This window comes from Buceros rhinoceros, unplaced genomic scaffold (genome assembly GCF_000710305.1).
Source record: "Buceros rhinoceros silvestris isolate BGI_N320 unplaced genomic scaffold, ASM71030v1 scaffold18516, whole genome shotgun sequence".
Taxonomy (NCBI): domain Eukaryota; kingdom Metazoa; phylum Chordata; class Aves; order Bucerotiformes; family Bucerotidae; genus Buceros; species Buceros rhinoceros.
Genome location: NW_010415991.1, coordinates 1 through 22,484, shown reverse-complemented (window position 1 = coordinate 22,484; position 22,484 = coordinate 1). Strand labels below are relative to the sequence as shown.

Genomic DNA, 22,484 nt, shown 5'->3' with positions numbered 1-22,484 from the left:
AGTTTTGTTTCCTTATGCAACATGTTTTACTCTACACATCAATACCTTGCCACAAATCAAAACATTTAACATCAGACACAACCTGTAGCTTCAATGATGCTCCATCCACCGAGCGGCCAGAGAAGAAAGTCAGGCCAAGCGACTACAGTTTAAACAACAGAGGAACTGGAAGAAAGAGCAGTCTTGATGATAACATCCATACAGCTATTTGCCACGAGGCTGTGCCAGCTTAGGCATGCTTCGCTCTTTAATATTCAGGCCTGTTTTCAGGAAGTAACAGTTTAAGCATATGCAATGTAAACAGATCCAGGCAGACTGCAACAGTAAAGGACAATGATTTCATCAATCTGACGGGTTTAAGGCCAACTGTTAATGATTTGAAGTATATCATACTCTTTCGTGGCACTTAATGCACTGAAGGTTAGTACTGGGTGACATTAAACAAGGGTATACATATTCATACCATGTGATATATACACGTAGCTTCAGTTCCTAAAATAGAAAGTTCAAGTTTTTCTTGCGCCCCAAAAAAACAATCTGTGAAAGATCACCTGTGTGTTCCTATACCCAAAAAAGCAGTATTACTGTTTCAATCAATTTAGTGCAAACTGACTAAGTCTGAAGACATACCCCTCCTTGAGTTTAGGTCACTAATTACCAAATGTCCCTACTTCTTTTAAAAGACAACTATGTTTTTGCTTAAAAGAACAGCAAACACTTGACAACCAGCATGCCGTTCTAGACTACGTTAACAAAACTTGCCGATGTACAAATCGTGGTTTGGTCATGCAGCACAGAGCCATCCTCAAAATAAACCATCTCTTGATGCAATCAGTCTGGAAGCAGAGCACAGTGCCGACTTTCAGTTAGCAGGTCATCCTGGCCACTCCATACTCCAAGCTGACAACAGCAGGCTCAGCTTTCGAGAACTCTTCCACGAATTCACTGTAGCGATTGTCCGCTGTGTTGCTGCCCTCTATAGTTCTTACAGCATCGTTCACCGGGAGCAGTGGCTGCTCCTTCTTGAAGCACGGAGGGCTCTTCAGCGCCACAGGTACAGGATGAGTAGACTGCTGACGTTCCTTCATGAGGACTGCATCTGGCTGCCCATTTCTCTGCTTTATTTTCTGAAAGACAGAGAAGAGTTACTAACAGTGAGCATGAGTGCTTTACTGATAACATTCTGCTTCGAAAGGAAGTGAATCCACTTCTGCTGGCCAACTCAGAACCCTGTATTACCTTCCCTGCTTCGCTGTGTAGCAGTACTATGGAACGCTAGGCCACTTCCCCCACCGTTTACAGCAGATGCTACAAGCACCCTATGCTTAAAATCTGCAGCAGAGCAGAAGGCAGACAGGTTACCTGTCAGTGACCACAGAGAAGGAGAGGTTCAGGCACGCCCCTTGTTTGGTTGCTATTCCCATCTTGATACTTTCTGGAGTACAGGCAGAGGAAGACAAGCCTTGGTAGCAAGCAGGGAGCTTACATCAGACCATGTCTCAAAGACAAAAAGCCGTTTCATACCTAAGCCCTTATATGGCCTTCCTAAAAGCCTTCTAAAAGCCTTTTCCTTTAGACTTGCAAATGCCGATACAGTTCATTCAAATGCAGGAATACACTAAGACAGGCCAGCGGGAAAGCAGGCCTGCAAAAAAGGCCCTATCCTGCAGGCACTGAGCAAGAGAAGAGGAAGATCTGGATTAAGGGTGGGTTGGTTTTGGTTTTATTCAGACAATCTCACCCACTAACTGTGAGCTTGAACTAGTTAACTGAACTGATTTTTCGTTCTTCTATGCCCAGACTTTGGTGTCTCTCGACATCAACTCTTTAAAGTTAGAAATAGCAGTAGGAAAGTCTATATCAAGATTTCAAACTACATCTCTTCATCACTCAGATGAGGGAAGTGGGCTCAGGAGAAGTTAACACCTTGGTTCTAGACAATTCAAGAGACTTCACTTTACATCTTGCTTATTCTTCAGCTTGCTTCATCTTGAGTTTATCTTTCTGCTTCAATTGTATAAAACCTTTTAAATGTACAATTAAGATTTGAACTAGTTTAAGTGACCTGCATTCGTTACATTACAGTAAGATTAGTCCAATAAAATCTTTCCTCCTAGAAAAACTGTACTTCCCCCTGTCCCACAACATAACAAACAGGAGCTGTGTTCCATTCTTAGCCACAAAAGGAAGAAAGTGATAATAGGAAAAGGTCTGTGTTTCTTAAAAGGTATTATTTTGAAATTTCAGCGCCTCAGCTGACTATAGTGATGTACCAGTTAAAAGCCACTGATTAAGTCACACTAGAACGAAGCGAGAAACGCTGTTCAGTCTTTCCTGGATGTTTCCTGTAGCACCTAGTAGTCAAGTCAGTTATAGAAATCTGATCTCTGGATTTAGCCCTGTCTTCAAATATGCATTACAAGGTATGTATATGTCCCGTAGTTACAGTGACTTACAACAGCATGCACCTACCCGCATATGAAGTTAAGAGAAGGACAATACTTACTGCTTCCATTTTAGTAGCTATAATAGAAATAAAACATTTTCAGCCTCCTTGGTTTAGCAACACAGCTGTAGCTATGATGGGTACCTTGTTATCTAAGATAAGTTTCACATATAATTAACGTTCATTAAGCCATCTTCAGTAACACTTCGATATTAGGAGCACTTTTACATAGTACAGTTTGTCAGTAAAGCAAAATAAATTGTGCCCAAGAGCAACACACTGGCTGCCCGGTCTGGCATTCAGCATAGAATCACACAGTAAAAGCCAAACTCCACGCTACATCGAGCGGGTGCTAAGCCATACAGTAGTGACATTCGTATGAACGTCATTATTACAGACTATAAATGTGAATTGGAAGAACAAGTCACAAGTACACATGTTTCTTTCATAATACTTACAGCTTCCAGTTCTTTAATGTCTCCCTCCAACTGTTTATTTTGTTCACTCATGTTCATTATAAGATTGAACACAGACTGCCTGGGATGCATACTTCGGTCAAACTGATGGTACATGTTTCTCCAAAACCTGCATGAAGCAGACAGATGTAACTACGCCGGATAAAGACAAAAATCGAAGAAGAGATACTGTAGAGAAGCTTACTTAAAATTGAATGATACTGTATTAGGCTCCAAAAGAGTTAGTTCTGAAGAAGTGTCTGGATTATAGAGAGGATTCTGGTATTTCTTTTGCTCATCCAGAAGGAACGGCCACAAGGAATACGTCTTCTCCTTTAATCTTAAAGCAAGAAGAGATCAAGGTCAAGACACTGACTGCAAGCAAAAACCAGAAGCTGTTTAGCTCAACATAAATAGGTCTTTTTTAAAAAGGGTTCAAGATTTCTAAGTGTTTCTGGTGTTAAAAGCTCTGAGTAAAATTGTTTTTTTCCTGGCACATGCTAATGTTGGATAGAGCTGTCAGTTTTAGAAGTAGTACTGCTTATGCTGTGCAAGTTTTGCTAGTTGCAATAAATCCTTTTAAAATACAGTTTGAAACAGAAGTGAACACATGAAAAAACTTTCCAGAAGTTGTCCAACTGAAAGCATTAAGAAACATCCTATTGAAACTTCTAGCTGACAGGAACTAGTCTCGAGAAGGCAAGAATTTTAAGGTTCCTTAAAAACAGACTGGGGGAAGGAATGAAGTGATACTTCCAAACCTAAGCTTACCTATTTTCAGGTGAGAAGAAAAGAGGTAGAAAGAAGCCTTAGCTTTGCTTATGAAAAACAAGCATGGAATTTTCTCCCAGAAAATAAGAGACTGTCTTCAGTGTGCAAAAGCACAAGAAGCACTGCTGTTCCCTGATGCAGCTCAACATCGCTTTTGTTACTACCAATCCTATTTCTACTCAGAGCCGAAACCAAGGAAGAGTCACAGGAGTTCGTCAGCCCGAGTAAACAAACACCACATTATGCCTGCTTACTTTAGTTCTTCTCGCTCTTTTTGGCAGTTTCCAAGGAAGTTTCCGAACTGGCACGAATGGACATGCTCGTGGATCTGAAGGAGGAAAGCTTCATTGTACTCAAAGGCTCGTGGAAACTGCTCAGTCAGATTCCACACAGCTTCTAAAAACTGGGTGAACACTGGTGAGATCTCTTTTGGGTCACCATCCAACTGACAACACCTGAAAAAGATTCCATAAACAGATCGAAACCAGTTTAAGTTAGAAATCAAAAAAAGTCTGAGTTGCTGTTGCTTTTAAATGACATCACATTAATTTGATGCTAGCTTTCATTTGGAGATTAAGCACCTAAATTAGACAACTGGGGCAATTTCTGAATAGAAATAAGTCTATATTTAACCTATTCTTTTGACTTGTATGTAATCACGCATCGGTATTCAGTACAGAAGAGCTACATAAGACAGTTACATTCCTTTGAGTCTATTCCTTCCACAGTCAACATCGTCAACCAGCTAAAACCAAATTAATAAGCAGTAAATAGCAGCAAGACTACTGCCATAGCTGACGACAGGCAGATTAAGGGGAAAGCAGAACTCCTAAAGGTAGGTGTGAGTTCATTAGAAGTAAACATAAATGCAAACTAATTTTCAAAGATTTCAGAACAAAATGTTTTATACTGCCTAAATAGCTGGGACATAGCTTTAGGCTGATTTTGCTCTGTCTACAGGTACGAGCAGACCTAGCTGCAGTTATCAAAAAAACAAGAGTGAAACACTAGAAATTTGTGTCTATAATATGATTCAATTATCCAACAGGTATTTGAATAAATAAATAGCAATACACAGTGCATTGTCCACTGAAAATAGCTTACTCACTGCAAAATTCCAGCAACACTGCAGTGGTTTAATATCCACAAGCTGTCTTTCGTTTAGTAATACTTAGTTCAGTTTACACTACACTTTTTAGTGTATTGGAAGAGCAAACTACCTGTCAGAGAACTTGTGTCCAAAAGATATCCAGTCTTTTTCTATCAAGACCTAAAGGGTAAAAACAAACAAAATCGCAAGTAAAAATGTTACTCAATCTTACATCTCTAGTATTAAGCTCACAGGTTATCGATATATTGAAATTTGAACAATCAACTACAGTAGGAGCAATTAGTCGTGACTTTGCAGTTCATTTATTTTCTTTAAAGTCTTTCCCAAGAGATTCTCAAAGAACACTTCTAGTAACTAGTAACAAAACTTTAACAGGCTGACAGTCAGAACACTGCTGTTAAGTCAGACTCACTTCAAGCATGCTAATCATAGAATGGTCTAGGGTGGAAGGGACCTTAAAGATCATCTAGTTCTTGCCCCACTGCCATGAGCAAGGACACTTTTCACTAGAGCAGGTTGCTCAAAGCCCACCCAACCTGGCCTTGAACACTTCCAGGCATGGGGCACCCACAATGCCTCTCAGCAACCTGCTCCAGTGTCTCACCCCCCTCACAGTGAAGAGTTTCTTCTGTACATCTAATCTAAATCTACCCTCTCAGTTTAAAGTCATTAGCCCTCTTCCTAACACTACGCTCCCGGACAGAGGGTCCCTCCCCACCTTTCCCGCAGGCCCCCTTGAAGGACTCAAGACCGCTATAATAGTCACAAACAGATCATCAACCAACTTGCAAAACTATTGCAAAGTATTAAGAAAAATTTAAGTACTGCTTCCCTGCTATCTTAATTTACAAAAAGCAGTCCCACACAATATAATCTTTGTAACATTTTATAGAAGTAGGTTTCTTAAATAACACTAGCTTGTTTTACCACTTCAGCCACAGAATCAGGCCTCAAAAGGAGCGCAGGGCTGCCTGCTCCTTGCAGAAGTTTCCGCAGAAATTTAATTGACAGTGAGGACTAAAAAATAAAATTACTTCCCAAAAGATTACATATATTCTCACTATTCACAAGAAATGAATCTTCTTCTAATTCCTCCTCAACTTCACTTTTGTTGCTCGTAGTATTTGTGGTAGTTAGTTCTAACCAATACATGGAACTTCCTACGCACCATCTTTCAGGAGTTCCCAGAGCACTGTGTACTGCCGCTGGCAGAACACTGCTGATTTTCCTACTCTGAAATCTGCAATAGTAATACCAAAATCCCTCTTCCGCTCTATAGACAGATGAAGAATTTTACACTAGTTAAATATGTTCAGATCGCTGTCACCGGGAGAGATGTAATTTTCGGATTTTAGTAACGTGGATTTGGGGACAAGTGATAAAAACAGAGAGCTGCTCTGATTTTGTACATCTCACCTAAGCACTTTGTGCTTACACAGGTAAGGAACTTTTTTGGATGTAAAAGGCAATCTTCACAACATTTCTGCAAGGTGCCTAATGCAATCTGCTATTTGTGTTTCAGCTTTTAAATAAATGGTTCTTTTCAGCAGTAAAATAGTTCTAAAAGAAAGATGTATCAGTATTCTGCATATCTTGTGCTTGCAGCTAAACATACCGGTACTGGCACTCAAACATTTCACATCCTTTGTTCGCCAAGGGACAACTCCACAACGCACCGCTGGCTTACCATGAACCCTTTGATTGTTCTGTAGTAAGGATCCAGTAGAAGAGCTCCAAGAGAACAGACCTGGGAAGTCCTATCCCAGCCATCTGAGCAGTGCACCAACACGCTCGCGCTCTCAACCGCTATGGCCTGCAAAACATAGTTGTTTTAGTCAATGTGGCATTCCAGACCGAAGTAAAATTGAGTAAATAAATACAAAAGTTACATTTATCCCAAACTCAGTGTTGATCGTTCTAGTTAACAAAGCCAGAAGAGTGTTTATTATGAGGAAAGGAGCTGATACCATCAGAAAGCCAGAAATTTCCCTCCATGGAAATACAGAAAATTCCTCATGAAGAAATTCCACTACCACCTTTGCACAAGGTAACAAGAACAGCTAGTGGTTGCCAGTCCTTTCTATCCCTTCTAAGAACCCCTTGCAATGCCACACGGAAAAAGATGTAAACTACACATTACAGACCAAACAGGTTAAAAAATAAGCCCACACAAACACCATTAGACACTCGCTCGTTCATCATTATACTACACAAAAGTTAAGCACTAGGAAATGCTTAGTAGCTTCAGTTAAGAATTCAAATCCTGTTAGTCCAAATATCTTTGAGGGTCATCTTCAGGAGAACCATCTGCTTTTAAGTAAAGTTTACTCCTTGTTATTTCACCTAGCAAAAAAAACCATCCAGGTTTTTCTTCAGCCAGCCCCTCTCCAGGTCAAACCCTTGGCTCCATACATGCCTGGCAAAGGCAATCGTTACCCTGAATTCTTCACAAAGAGTCTGATTTCCTTGCCAGATGAAATCAGCAGAGCCGATTTGGCTGCTCTGCAGTCAGAGTCCCAGGAGTTCTGTTTTTCAGGATACACTTCATAATAGCTCCATCCACCTCCAAACTAGTTACACCTTTTACAAATACTGGAAAGAACCAGGGAGCATAAGAACCCCTTCACCTCCCAATAAGGTGGCCAAAGAGCATTCAAAAACCCCAAAATATTAGCTGGCATATTTAACATCTCCAGTCATGAAGAAACACATAATACAACAGCATATCAAATGTGCGTGTACATTAGTACACACACATTTAGTGTATACTAAGCTCTACTTCCAAAAAGGTCAGTTGCAAAATTTTACACATTACATAATAGTAAATATAATTTTGTCCGGCAGCAAGTCAACTTGCCATCAAAGCAGCAGCACGTAAGTTACCTTGACTAGGAAGAGAGCAGCATCCAACACAGCTTTGATATGACGCAACCATCCAGAATTCTCCAAACCAGACAAAAAGTCATTGACAGACAGACCCTTCGTGCCAGTGACTGAAAGAAACCAGGAGTTAGAAAGCCTTAAGCAGTTGCAGCTACTTATACCCTGCAATGGAGAAAGAAGAATAATTGTATATTGCTTTTAATGCCCTATGCTGTTAAGCTGATTAGAAATCTCTCAGAAAACTACTTTCTTCTGAGAAAGGTATAGTAGAAAATCTTTTCCATCCACAATTCAACTCTGTAGAACTACAGTAACCATGAATGACACGTGTGAGGCCTTTGTGTCTTTTCGATAAAGACATTCAATTTAAATACACTGGTAATCCCCAACAGGGAGCATTACCCTTACCTTACAAAGGCAATAAATGCCAAAAGCTTATCAGAAATACTTGTTACAGCTACTAGTAGGAAGCAGCAGCACCCAGACAGTACACGCAGTTCAGAGTAGTCAGAGTGCCAGAGTTTCATCACCCTCTCTACTTTGCTTAGGAGAACAGAGCGACTCCAGGACAAGGGTACGGTGATGCACTGAAAACCACTGAGATTTTGTCTACCTCCAAAGCTGAGACAGTACAATTCTGCCTCTGATCTCTGCCATTCTCCCCCAGTACACTTTGATCCTGTACCAGTAACACTGAGAGAAAGGGCAGGGAAAGCTGCCTTCAGCATTAACAGCAAGAGGTGTAAAGGGAGACTGGAAGTTTCTCACATGGTTCTTGAATGATTTTGAGTAGCAACTCACACAGTTATGGTTACTGTCCAAACACGACAAGCTTCCAGCAGTACAAAAATATTTGCAATGCAAAGGAGACCTGAGGTTGCCATCTACGAAAACACGCGTCCCAGCCATGCTACCAAACTAGTGGGCCCCAAATGAAAATAGAAAGGCTTGGTAGCTGAGAGTTATCAGTGAGGATATTCATAGAGCAGCCAAAAAAATATCTTTGAGTATGGGAGGAAGTGAGTCCGCTGGGAAAGCAGAGAACAAAATTCACCAAGCCGTTCCATGATGCAGTTTCATGGTCAGCCAAGTCCCCCGGTGTAACGAAGGCCATAAACTTTCAGACTACGGCCTCGGGGCTTTCCTCTCTCTGCGCTACATGCTTTTTCAGCTTTCAGCCACACAAGTTTTGGTATACTTCCCATTGCTCTGGAACAGTCCTAATGCAGTTTCTGCTGAATGCTACAAAGACAGGCTTCCAAATATAAGCATCACAGCATTTTTCTAAAGCCTATAGATCATTGTCACTAGAAAAAGAGCCAGCAAACCAGAGCACAATGAGGAAACAAAACATCAAGAAACCCCTGGATACAAGATCTAATTTTAAAGGTTAGTCTATAAATATCAGCAAAAGCAGCAAAAGCTAAGCTAGTTCTCCCTGGTCTTTGAAAGAAGTAGCATTGTTAGGCAAGAGCTCTGCTTCTGAAAGACCCTCCACTTGGAAGTCAGCTGGTAACTACCTTGCAGCTAGCTCACACTCTCTACACCAGGGGTTCCACACACCTGTTCAATCACAACAGGACACAGAGGGGTCTATCACTCAGATTCAAACATCTGCAGGGAAGGGATTAGACAGGCAAGGCCATGTCTAGAGGCACTGTTCATGGCTGCTCACGTCTGCATTCTGTTGCTTATGGTTTAAAGCACAAACTTTGTGCTTCCAGCCCTCAGCTTGTGTTCACCCAGATACTGCTGTCAAAATCTGCTTTTGATCAGAATTCTCAGCTTGGTAGAACTTGGTTTCACCACTAGTATCTCCCCCTTCTAGCTAGATTTCTCTATTTTTATAAACCAAGATAAGAACACATACGTTGAGCCCAAAGAATTATTTTCCGATTCTGGGAATTAAGACAGACATTTTTATACAGCTTAGCAATGAAATAAAGAAACTGTGTTGACCCTGTTTTGACACTTACATGGTCCGTAAAAGGGCCAAAGATGATTTATGGTACCTCTAACATGTTTAGCTACTTCACAGTAACTACCATTGAAGATAGTTTTGGCTATGCGCATCCTATCCTAAACAAAGGCCCTGCATGCAAGCCCCAAAACTGTCACATCCCCTGGCTTGATTGTCCTTAAACACACTGCTAGTTGGTTGGGGGCAGAGGTGGTTTTTAACAACTACAACAAAAACAAACAACCCCATCCCACACACACCACACATAACGAACAAAAATCCCCCTTAGTTACCAGGCTTCCATCATCACAATACATGCAGCAGATCACAGTGGCTATTACTGAGCCTCTCCTCAAGTATTTCCTGCAGAAATGCAATTTCTTGATACATGCCAAAACCTTTTTGCTCATCAGAGTTCAGCTTTTCTAACGTGTAATACTGTATTTTTGAATATATAGAACTTGGACTTTAATACCACATTCTCAAACTTAGTCTACGTGAAGATTCTTCCAGTACTGCTGTACAGATGGGCACTCTGCCCATCAGGGGAGCCGAGTCATCCTGCCCACGCTGAAAAAACCTATTTAGAAAAGTCTTGGCTCACTGTATGCAAGATATTTAAAAAACAGTTCAATCCGAGATGAAGAATAGACTGTAAATCCCTCTAGCGTGCCGCAGTGTAGTCCCATTACAAAAGGGTGTTGGGAAGGATTAAGTCTTGCATTCTGCTTAAAAATGGAATAATTAGATTCTGGAGGACATCAGGAAGATAGACAAAAAGCCAAGGAGAAGGACACATGATGCAGAATGAGTAACAGTTGTTTTATGTAACTAAAACTGAGGACAGTCCCAGTTACAAAAGCTCTTACGAGAACAGGGGCATTGGTATCACATTCCTGATCTGAGAATATTTGGTTCAACCAGAGGAAGCTGGTACACAGAAGTTAAACGGCATTTTCCTCACTCTAAGTTATGAACCTTTTCACAGCATTTCCTTCCTGACCACCCACTGATGGCACATTTCTCCAGTGGTCTGAAGAGTAATTATTGCACACATCCCTAAAATTTAAGGGTCCTTCCCACACTTAAAGATGCTTCTACTTCTAGACTGGCATTCAGCAAAATTAATTTGACTTTTTCACGACTAGAAATACTGGCCTAACTCTACAGACCACGCACTTACAGACACATCGTTTGTCAGGTGGGGAAGCCTGACTTGTGCCACTGCACTCTAATATCACTATTAATACTCCACAAAGCACCTTGAACTTTTTTTTCAGCTGTTTACCTAAATAAAATATTAACAGAACTATTTAATAGACTTCCACCTCTCCATTTTCATCAACATGTGGCAGGCAGTGGCACGGTGGTTTGTTTTTAACTCTGCCCCCCTATACAACACTCTAAGATGTACCTACAAGCACAGAAGTGGCTCACCAGGCCAAAGAGCTCAAGTTTTGTACGGACCATGTGCTTATTGTGAGTTCTGTGGAACTCACTGCTTCTTGAAGAATCAATGTTCTAGACATGGAAATGTCTGTGCAGACACACGCTGTTTTGTGCATTTATATTACACATCTATACAGGCATGAATACTTGGAGGACACAGAAGTCCTTCCCACAGGCCCCTGACAGACTATTCAAGTTCACCCCAGACATACATGCCCCTCAGTTCTTTTGCTTCACAAAAACTCCATTCACTGGGTTTACAGGTTAAATGTGAAGGTTTAAGGTGATTCATTACCACAAAATACAGCAAACGGGTACTGCACAGAGCCTGAATATATAAATATTGATACAGTGTAAGCTATTATTAAACAGGAACACAGGAAAATATTTATCCTATTTCCACATACACTATTATAGCACAGTTAGAACATACCTTCCAAAAGTTTCTGTAAGCTGGATCTCATTACATGAATATTTTCAATGCCAACAAACTGGAACCTAATGTTAGAATAGTTGTCTTCATTCTCATAGCCCTTCCCAGCAGCTCTGTTCGCCATTGCATTAAGCTTAAAAAAAACAAAATAAAAATACTGAAAACCTGTACTTGAAACAGAAAACTCTTAAGTAACTAAAGTCATGCAATTTCAACGGAATACACTGCGAAAACACACTAGAGCACCTACTATAAACAGATTCTAATCAATTAAGTTTGTGGCAAATCAATTGGAAAGCATTCAAGCGTAAGAAAGGCATGGTACATAATAGGCAACATATTTAGAGCTGACATATCTGAATAATGCAGCAGTTTAATAATTTCCCGTTCTCCATATTCCCACCAACAAACCTTTACTTATTTCCAAACATTTCTGAGGAAAGACACTACAAAGTAGTGAACCCGAAAAGGAAAGAGTAAGACCCAGACTTAACCATGCACGTGCTTTCCAGGCATCCTAAAAAGGTCAGTTTTGGGGGTAAGAAGCCAATAAATTGTTGCAGCTATAAAAAATACAGCTATGAAAACCCCACAGCTGGCTCGGTTTCAAGTCTGTCACATCAACCTGCTGCTCACAGTTTCCCAGTTCCTGTGTTCAGAGATTTGAGTGAAATGAATACCATTTTAAATGCAGATGTCTGAGAAGTGGACGTTACCCTACACATTCCAACACAGGTCAAAAATGCAACATAATTTAGACAGTGAACACATATGACCTCGGTACGCTACAACAGGATTTCCCCTACTTCTCCCTGGCTAAGACAGCCAGCCATAGCAGTTTGCACAGAACACGGTACTCCCTCCCGCTCTGAAACAAACCCACTAAGTTCACCACTTCATGAATTTAATTTCAAATAGTTACAGTGACTTGGATCCCACTCAATAATTCACTTCTTAACTAGGCTTTAAGCGTATTTAAATGCACCTCCCCAGAAGTTCACTAGTTACGTACAGCGAGTTACAGCTGGGTCTTGAGAGGGGTTAAACCTCTTTAAGAAAGCAAGTAACTAAACTCCTGAATAGAGAGGCCTAACCCTACCTATTAAAATATTTTTGCCCTTGATTGAGTCATTTAACCCCAATTTTTTCAGAACTACACCGTACCCCTTCACTCTAATGTTCAGGAAGAGAGACTAGTCCGTAAAAGCAGCCGGACGTACCTTCGGCCTGGTGTCCATCACATACATGTAGCGATTTGAAGGGTTTGCTTTACTGATGGCTTGCAGCATGTGTTCATCTTCCAGGCACCTGGCACTGAAGCCCGAGAGAGGTTGGCTGCATCTGCAAATTGCAGCCTACCACAGAAAACAAAGAACAAGTCAGCATCAGTTTGATACCTGCAGCTGAAATGCTTTGCCTAATTCTAAAGAGACACTGAACCAAGTTGTTTCGTTTGCTAGATAACAGCACTAAACTGTAAAAAGTTCAGGTGTTCCAGCTTTAAGACACAACTTGCAGCCCTTCAAACACAGTACCTGCAGATTACATCCAAGGTCTATCAAAACATTCTTTTCAGGACCACCTACATAGGCAAGGGACTGGTTTAGATAATGGACTTTCCCCAAGTATAAAAATTGCAAAAATGTATAGGCTGGAAAAAAGACACTTTAGAAAAGCAAGTTATTCTCCTGGCATGAAATTAATTACAGTTGGTTTTAATACCGCAACTACAATATCATCTGATGTAATTCTCACCACGTCATTTTCAACGATATATTGTATTTCGGAAGGCACCAAGAACATCTTCCCAAGAAAAATTATCCTTAGACGCATCTAGCAACCTACTCATCCTTCATAAATTCAACTCAGCAAAGGGACAATCATTCTCTCCTTCAAAGATACCCCCAAGCAGATGCTGCTTCGCACCATTCTCCACCAAACCCTGCAAAGATCTTAATTCTCATGTTCTAGTTCTTTTTACCTTGCAAACTTCTCCTTAAAGAACCAGTTCTATCTTGGTGGTTGTTTTAACCCCCATTTTGACCTAACAGATTTTTTTTTGATGTATGAAGGAGGGCAAATCACTTGACAAAAAACTATCCTCTGTTATCTTCAGGTCAGTTTCTGAAAGCTTTAAGAGATTCAGCTGATTATCAGCCGATTACCTGAGGATTTCTTTTAAACTGGCTCAACTTAATTCAGTATCCTGTTAGACACCACTAGTGTCAGCTGCACTTAAGGTTATCGTGAGTTACACCATTCCCATGCAAGTGACTGTACTTACTGCCTTATCCACCCTGACCTATCGCCAAATGTTGAGAAATAATTTTCAGCACATTGGTGTTAAGACACACTATACCTCTTTATTTTTATGATAATATGACAACACTGGGAATCTTCCTTTGCTTCTGAACTTGGAGCTACCAACAATTATGGGTTTGCTTGCAGTTCTGGGAACATAAAGCTCTCTGGGATAGGTCTCACAAATCTGAAAGACACACATACATGAAAAGAATTTTCTGTATGAGGCACAAAGCCTGTACTAGTTTTATTGCACCCAATCTGAGAGATGTTAGGTGAAATAAGAGAAAGGATAAACACTAACATGTTTCTCTATATACATGTTTACAGCTTAGGAGACAAGCCAGGGACAAAGATGTACAAACTGGTATCCAAGTTACACAACCAAGCACTGCTGGCAAGCACTGCTATACTACCATTCACCTCTCAGGAACATCACTCCTCAGTAGAAATGCTAAGAATAATTTTCAATATTTTGTTTGAAAGACATTTCCCTTTATTTGCAGACTATAAAATAAGATAAATCCAACCTGTAAATCAGCTGCACCAAAGCCATTGACTCCCACATCCAACACCTGAAATGCTAAAGTAGAATCCTCCTCAGTTAAGAGAGACAAAGTTGCAGAGCACCTGAATTGCTGGGGCTTGGCGTCAAACAGGAAACTATACTCTAGAAACAACCCCCAAGAACACGCGTATCCACACACACACGTTCTCTCCACGAGGCCTTGAAAAAACCTCAGTTAGGAAGCTGTGTGATCACACACTGATTGAAGAGTTACCCCTCTCCACCAGCAAGCATTTGCTCATGCTACAAGCCAAGCGATTCCATCATAGCAGATGGTTTTCTACAGGACTAGAGTCAGGGGATAGAGCAAAAACAGAGCAAGAGCAAAACGTGTTTCCATTACAACACCTACCTTATAATCACGATTTGCATCAGACAACTGCCAGTAATCATTTGGCACTCCCATTCTCTTATATTCTTCTGCCAGATCTATAAGCTGCCAACCTTTCACTTGCTCAGATTCATTTTGTTTTGGATTGTAGGAGAAGGCATACAGTTCTTCATATTTTGCTAAAAGGTAAAGAAAAAGACTATGCAATGAGTTGTCTCCTAAAACATCCAAGTGGAGAAAGGTAGCACAGTTGACAAGTCTTGAAATCACCCAAATAGCAAAGGAAGTTTTGGGCTTCAAGATTCTTGGAAGCAAGACTAGCCAGATACTCGACACTACTGAAATATTTATTCTGCACCTATTATATACTTAACCGGCACAATTATAGATACTTAGTTAAAGGTAGGCTACGAGAGTTTGAGTGTGCTTGACCTACTTCAGCAGAGACACTTCTAAAGCCACAAGGGCAAAGCAGAAGTCACAAAATGAAGACTGAAAATTAAACAAAGGCAGAATTATTAGAAGACTTCACAAGGGCTAAAAGAACAAACAGTTTTTGAGGGTAAGAACAAAATTTTAAATTTTAACCTTTAAAAGCAGTAAGTTTTAGAGTTTCCTGTAAAGTAAAACAGCTTTAAAACTATTTTATCTTTTCCTAATGCACTATTCACATATCTCAGATGATATTTTACTTTGTTCTAAACACAGAGCAGAGAACTGAAAGACCACGCTAGGTGACAGAAGTCTCTTGTAAAGCTGCATTGGTAGTGTTATCTTAGCATCAGAACTTCAGCTTTATTTTTGAAATTGTACGAAATCAGTAAAATGTCAGCATTTGCTTAGTAGCATTTTATCTATAGAACACACCAATTAACAGAGACTTCATGCATTTATATTCACAATTTCAGGGACAACACTAGAAACGCAAAACAAAAAAGTACACAGGAATCTCTCACTCTGTTAGCGAATATTAATGACTTACAAAAGCCAGACAACACATCTTCTGAATCTGTATGCGGAGCAGTACTTAATCATTACAACTCTTACTTACCAAATCCACTAAAAGACATAGTGCACATTAAAAAAAGCTATGGATTTCTCACCCCGCACCATCCAGGCATACAGGGCAAAGTCTTTTACAGTTAGAAGTGTTACCTGTTCTTGACAGCTGAAGCAGAGAGTTATAAATGTCATGACAATCTCTCTCTCTGGGAACAACAAAGTGAACTATCCTGAAGTTCTTGCACTGGATTACGAGGGGGCAGCCAGAAGTGGTCAAGGGAAGTTTTTCCACCGCAGCAATGTGATGATGCAGTATCTGTGGCATACAAGAACTCACAATGTAAGCAAGCCGAGAAAAACGAGAACAGCGTACTATTTAAAGAGCAGATAAGACATATCAAGCAATGCTTAATCATTTTGTTATAAAAAGAAGTAAATTTAGAAGAAAGCCAAGATCCGCATTTTGGTCAGGATACCATAATTTGTCAAAATTTAATCATTCTCTTCCCTCCTATTTTGAGGTGTTACCTAATGTTTGCAAGGAACAGTAAATAACCTTGTAAATGCAAAAGAGAGCAGTAAAACTCCACGGTAATTGTTCAGTCCTCTTCCATAACTTTGCTAACTGAGAAGCACACATCTAATTAGGCAGGGTTCAAATAGGATGCTTTATTTTAAGGATTTACAGGCACATACTTCAAAATTTTCAGGCAAAATAAAGCAAGTCAGGGAAACCAAGTCAAAGTATAAAAGATACAGAAGATTTTAGAATTCTAGTATTTAACATCTACAGAATGAACAGGAGATAACAAAAACCTCTCCTGTTTTACCCACTGTGATATGCAGACGTGACAGTCTCTCAGCCAAATGCCTTTCAACCATGTTGATAGGCTACTGTCAGTAACGACTATACAAAACCCCTCCACAGATTTACCTGTCTGGCAAATCCACACAAAATTTAGAAAAATACATGGAAAGTAACAGCTGTTCAACCACAGGAAGAAAGCCACAGATACATTACCTCAACTGAACATCATGTTCTTGATAGCACTTCAATTACCTTGCTGAGGCAATCATCTCCTCTTAAATATTGATCAGAATTAGACAGGCACCTGATAACTACGCTGCCAAAGATGCATTTACAAAGAGACTATATCTTGGAGACGTTACCCTAATTATACTCAGTACTTGCACTATCATCACAGAAATGCAATACTCAGAGTATAGATTGAATTTCCTCAAATGGAAACCTTTTACCATAGTGCACAGGATGATGCAAGTCATACTTCTGAATCACGTTCTGCCCAATAACTCACTTGGTACGAGGGGATAACAGTTTGGTTTGTACAAAACTGTACATTGTATTCGAGAACAAATCAGAGATAATTAACTCTTCTCAAAAGCACCACGATGAGGCATCTAGTCATATAACCAGGATACCAGATTAAGGGCAAACTAGAAAAATACTCCTACAGGTAATACATCTACAGGGAAAAAAACCAAACAAACAAACAACCACAGCAGGGAAATGAGATTTCATTCTGGAGGAAGATAGAGTTTGGGCACTGAACTCTGTCAGGTGGCTGGGCTACAGTGGAAGCCAGATGTCCGCATGTGTGCCACCAGGGCACTGAGCAGAAAAAGTAATGGGAATTACTGTACTAGCCAGCTTTGACTGTACACAACACTGGTAGTGGTCACCAAGAAGCTGCAGCCCCTGCTGAGTACCTCTATGCCAGGAGATGAACACTTGGGAAGAAACCGCTGCTCACCACGCTAAAAAAGGGCAGGGCACCTTCAGTATTTTACGAAAGCCTAGAGTTTGTGGGTTCTGCTGTCTCATTTAACCTAGGCAGGATTTAAACACAAGGTAAGGCAACACAGACATTTTAAACCCGACACTTAAACTACCTAGCAGTCTCCTACTCCTGCCTCTGAACTATGGTGCAAGTCAGTTGTTTAAAGAAAACTACGAAATATTTCCTCAGGAATACAAGTGAAGGCTATAGAGAACTGACAGGAGCTTGAAGAGAAGTGAACATTTTAACACCACCCGATTTCAGCTGCAGCAGTGTCATTCAAGAGTACAATCTGCAAATCACTATTACAGTGCCATGAACAAGGAACACGGGGAATAACTTCTACTTTAGATGAACGTTTTAGCAAACAAATTCAACATTAGATCAGGAAGAACAAAAGCATCTGAAGAACCTGTGCTTTTGAGCCACAGGCGTTCATCATCCTTACCCATGTCTCTCGCTGGCTTGAATCTATGAATAACAGATGAGTTGCTGTAAGGTACAGAGTTCCCGTCAGTGACTTATTGCTCGTGCTGAACCTATCTAGTAATTTCACTTGTTCAACCTGTAAGAAAAAGGGGAGGTGGAACATTTTTTTATTCCCCCAGAATACAGAAACTTCACAAAAGCTTCATCACTTTGTGGATTAATTTTGAAAACGGTAGAAAGCATACACAGCACACGTAAGGACATGCAGGCCAAGCTATGAAGAACACACTGGTGGTCTCAGAGTGAGTCCTTTGAGAGGTCCGACTGGTTCAAATACCCTGTTTCAAAACAAACAGCACAGTGAAGACGCATTGCTAGGCTCATCGGAATACTTACTCCGTGTACAAAACTGCTATGGTTATTTACTAGCGAGAGACCAGGACATCGACCCTTTAAAAAATAACTAAGAAAAATTAATTACTAAGCTTTTAGACTGCTTCCCCAAAATAGAGGAAACACACACTAACAGCTTCCTGTTATTGAGATGCCAGCCCCCAATTAACAGCTGATCTCAGCAACATGCTTCGTTGCCTGTCTGCAGGCTGAAAGCCATAAAGATTATAACTAAAACTGAAGTCAGGAGGATATCTACTGCCTTTTATATCACGCCCAACTTCAAAAATCGAGATCATCATAAATTGCCTCATAGTCAAAATCAGTTCTAATTAAATGCAAGCATTATACTAATAATTATAACAATCTTCTAGAAAGTCAAGGACCGTGCTGGCATTTGAAGCAGGTATTTCTGAGCCTGAGTCTCTCAAGGGCAAGTTTCTCCTCCTGGTATTCCATCAACATTGTTATCTCAAACCTGTGGAGAACATTTCAAAAGGAAGTGATTTCTAGAGAGCCTGCACTCTCTGCTGCTCACAGCTTCACAGGCTCCACTTCACTTCAAGCAAACGTTACACGATTCTTTGTGCACAACAGCAGCAAAGGAGTGTGGCGAGAGGCTTATCTGCTGCATTCCTTTGTTCTTGGCAGCACCGTCTCATTAGCGCCAAGCTACAGCTCTCACGCTTGAGGCTTGCTGCTACTGCCATTAAACGCATGGCAGAGCTCCAGACACTTCCACACCAGCAAGACTGCCACACAGACGAGGTTTCTAGAAGAGCCCACATCTACTGTGCTGGTCTCAAGCCATTAATTCATGTGTACAAACTTATTTATCTACTAAAGGCACATCCAAAACACTAAAAACTTGTCTTTTCAATTCACATATTCCTTATAACGTAAAAAGGCTTAATTTTGCTTCTGAAAGTTAGAAAAGCAACTTAATGCACGCAAAGCAGAATGGTGGATATACAAGTATCAATTAAAAGCCAGCACTGCTATGACATTCTACATTTCAGTTTAGAAAGCAAAAAAAGTTGGAAGCTACGTGCATCAGTACCTCCACATACATTACGTTGTAACCAGTGCTCAGATCCAGCAGCAGAAGTCAACAGAGCGCAGCCAAACCACAGAGTTCACCCGGGGCAGTTCTGCAGCAGAAACTGTCCAGGTACCAGCACTGCGCCTCCCCACCGAAGCGGGACGTGCACAGAAACCGGTCCGGTTCTGCTCCAGTGACACGACCCACCAAATGCTGGCACACAAAGTGCCGCTCTGCTCCAGGCAGCAAGGCCAGGTGAGGAAGGCAGTAGTGCTCCCGCTTCCTCTTACACAGGGAAAGTCTCCCTGAATTCCAAAAGCTAAATTATTGATATTCTTTCCTTAAAGACAACCAAAATGTAACTTAGATACAGCCTCCACAGAGGAGATGCTCACTTAAACTTGACCCGATCCAGCTTTAATAGGTTCTCAGCTAGACACTTCGACTTTTTTGATTTTTAACTGTGAAGTTTGGCAAATCCTTGATTAAGAAAAAGTCAGACACCAGTTTTGAAGAGAATGTGTTCACGAGATTAAGAGACTGAGGACTGCTATTGAGTTTTAGCACATCTGTAAACAGAAATCACTTAAGTAGTCAGAAGTGATATTCTGACAGCAGCTAGCACTAACAAATGAGTGAGTTTTTAAATCTGTAAGAATTTTAACTACCTCAGTAATACAGTGTATTACAGTGGAGAAGTCACCAGACAGTTTATTGGGACTGGGAGTTACACATTAAAGGAAAAAAAAAAAAAATAAAAGAGGAATTTCAATAAGGGAACAAAGTCGGAACAGATGGGACTGGGAGTTACACATTAAAGGAAAAAAAAAAAAAATCAAAGAGGCATTTCAATATAGGAGACAAGTTGGAACAGAAGAGAAGGCTGAAACTATACCTCTGAAATCCTGCATTAAAAAGCTAAAGGATTAAATTAGAACAATTAAACCAAGACAAAAACAATTACAGTATATCATTCTTTTATCACAACTTTGTACGACTCACAGAAACTAAAAGTTTTCCCTTCCCCACTTAGTCTCAGGCTTACAAACGTAAGCTTAGGATTTAGCAGTCAAGCTAACCAAAACTTTCCATCTCCAACAGAAAACCCACTAGAACAGACTTGACTGAAAAAATTCCAGTCTTTTCTACTACATTTTGCTTTAAAATACTCTTAAGGACACTTTAGTTCTAAAGCTTCACTGCAAACCCACAATATTCTGATTTGCAGTCTGCCCATTACCACCACTTACGACATGCTGTGAACTGGTTTTCACCATTTCTTGCTACTTAAGTACACATTCTCAGACAGAAGTGATTTTTAAGTGGACCTCACTTCCTTATTCAACATAAATCCTTTGGCAGTTTAATTTAACAAAAACTTCAACGTTATTTCAGTTAGCTGTGCTGACAGTTCTAAGACAATTTTAACTTCAACATTTCTAGCAAACAGCAAAACTTTGAGGAGGAATAAAATCTATTTCATCACCTTCTCCTAGGGAGGACAGCTTCCCTGCACAGCAGTTAATTTGTGCAAGATTGCACTGTTATTTCAAAGAATAAAACAAACAAAGAGTTGTGAAGCGCCGTCAGCTTCGAAAAAGCAGCTATTTCTCGGACCAGCTGGAACAAGATCCAACTCGCACCTACACCCGCACTGAACTTTGAAGGCCCGCTGTGCAGGCAGTACTTTAGGGTTTTCGCTTCCTGTAACCGTAATACTACTAATTATTACCATCTGCCATATATGCATTTTAATCCACCTGGAAGTTCAATAAACCAACAGCATACAAAAAGCTAAGTGAGCATCACAATTCTAACAAAAAGGTCATGAGATTTCTAGCCATGAAACCGGTATTTTGAGAATGGATACATACAATTTTTATACAAATTAGAAAAACGATTGCTTCAAGTAGTAAATCTTGTATCTTATAAGTTGTGTTCAGAGCTTATTTCTCTCTTCACTTGTATTGCTACAAGATTCTCTTTATTGCTACATTGCTATTTCCCCAGCAGGGTCTCCAAAACTGGCAGAAACAATCACTTGCAGGTGCAAAGAAGTCAGAGAGCTGTAGCCTTCCTAGTCTCAATTGCAGGTCTGAAGCTTCAACAGCTACTCAGATCATCAAGAGACTTTGGGTTTAGTCTAGTTTTGATTTTGAACATAGCTATTGACTGTACTAAGATCCTGAAGAAGAAGTTTCAGGTTGGTAAGTAAATAGGCTGATAAACTTTATCTCCAATCTGTCAGCTTGGTGCGAGATTATTCCACCCAGTAAACTGAAGTGTGACTAACAGTAGCTTCATCAGAGACCTCTTCCTGTTTCATATACACATGTACAAATACATCTGTGAAAAACAGAACTAGCTATATGTATTTTAGGTAAAATTTATATAAGCTATTACAAAAAAAGCACCTCTTCCTGTATATAATTATTATAAGTCTATTATTTGAAGCTAAAATGTGACCACTCCGTTTCTCCACACATCTATAAATCTAAAGTCAGACTGCCAGGTTCAGGAACTAATCACTTGACAGTTTCCAAGACTAAACAGAAAGGGACAGTCTTTTCAGCAGCCCTTGCAGTCTGGGCTGATGAGCAAGGTGAGAAAAATGCTGCTCGAAATTTCCATAAAAGCTGTGACTTAAAACTTACTTTAAAAAAAGAACACATTTTTTTTTTTAATAGATTAAAAAAAAATTCAGAAAAGCCTAAAATGTCAACTGCAGCTCAGCTGTTTCATTGACATAGGCTAAGTCACTGCACACACACTGATAATTTGTGTTCTTAACAACACACAAGTCTTTAAAGGAAGAAAAAAGTGTCATTTTCACAACCGATTCGCCTCCGAAGGCACAAAAAACGGCATGAAACCGCACCCCGAGCACAAAATCCAACTGCAATCCTCTCCCCGCTGGCTTCTGCTCCCCACGGCCATGACAACCCCTATTAGACCAGGAGCACGTTTAGCCCCTTCCCCTTATTTAGAGACGGTTCACCCCAGCGGGGCCGCACCAGGCCAGCGCGCACCGAGTTCTCCACCGAAGCTTTTACCCCTTCCAGCCCCCCGGCTCGGAGGGACCCCCGCCAAGAAGCCCCCGAGCAGAGCAGC

At 40.5% G+C, this 22,484-nt stretch overlaps 1 protein-coding gene across 1 annotated transcript; it reads right to left on the bottom strand.

The window, feature by feature from the left end:
* Positions 1-866: 866 nt before the first annotated feature.
* MTMR6 (myotubularin related protein 6) lies at positions 867-18,074 on the bottom strand (the record flags this gene model as incomplete). Its single annotated transcript, XM_010137640.1, has 13 exons — positions 867-1,127; positions 2,905-3,031; positions 3,107-3,241; positions 3,927-4,127; positions 4,893-4,942; positions 6,471-6,596; positions 7,667-7,776; positions 11,509-11,641; positions 12,729-12,863; positions 13,868-13,996; positions 14,730-14,887; positions 15,864-16,026; positions 17,958-18,074. Coding segments are annotated over 13 exons (1,845 nt in total), but the record flags the coding sequence as incomplete, so codon positions are not given.
* Positions 18,075-22,484: the final 4,410 nt, after the last annotated feature.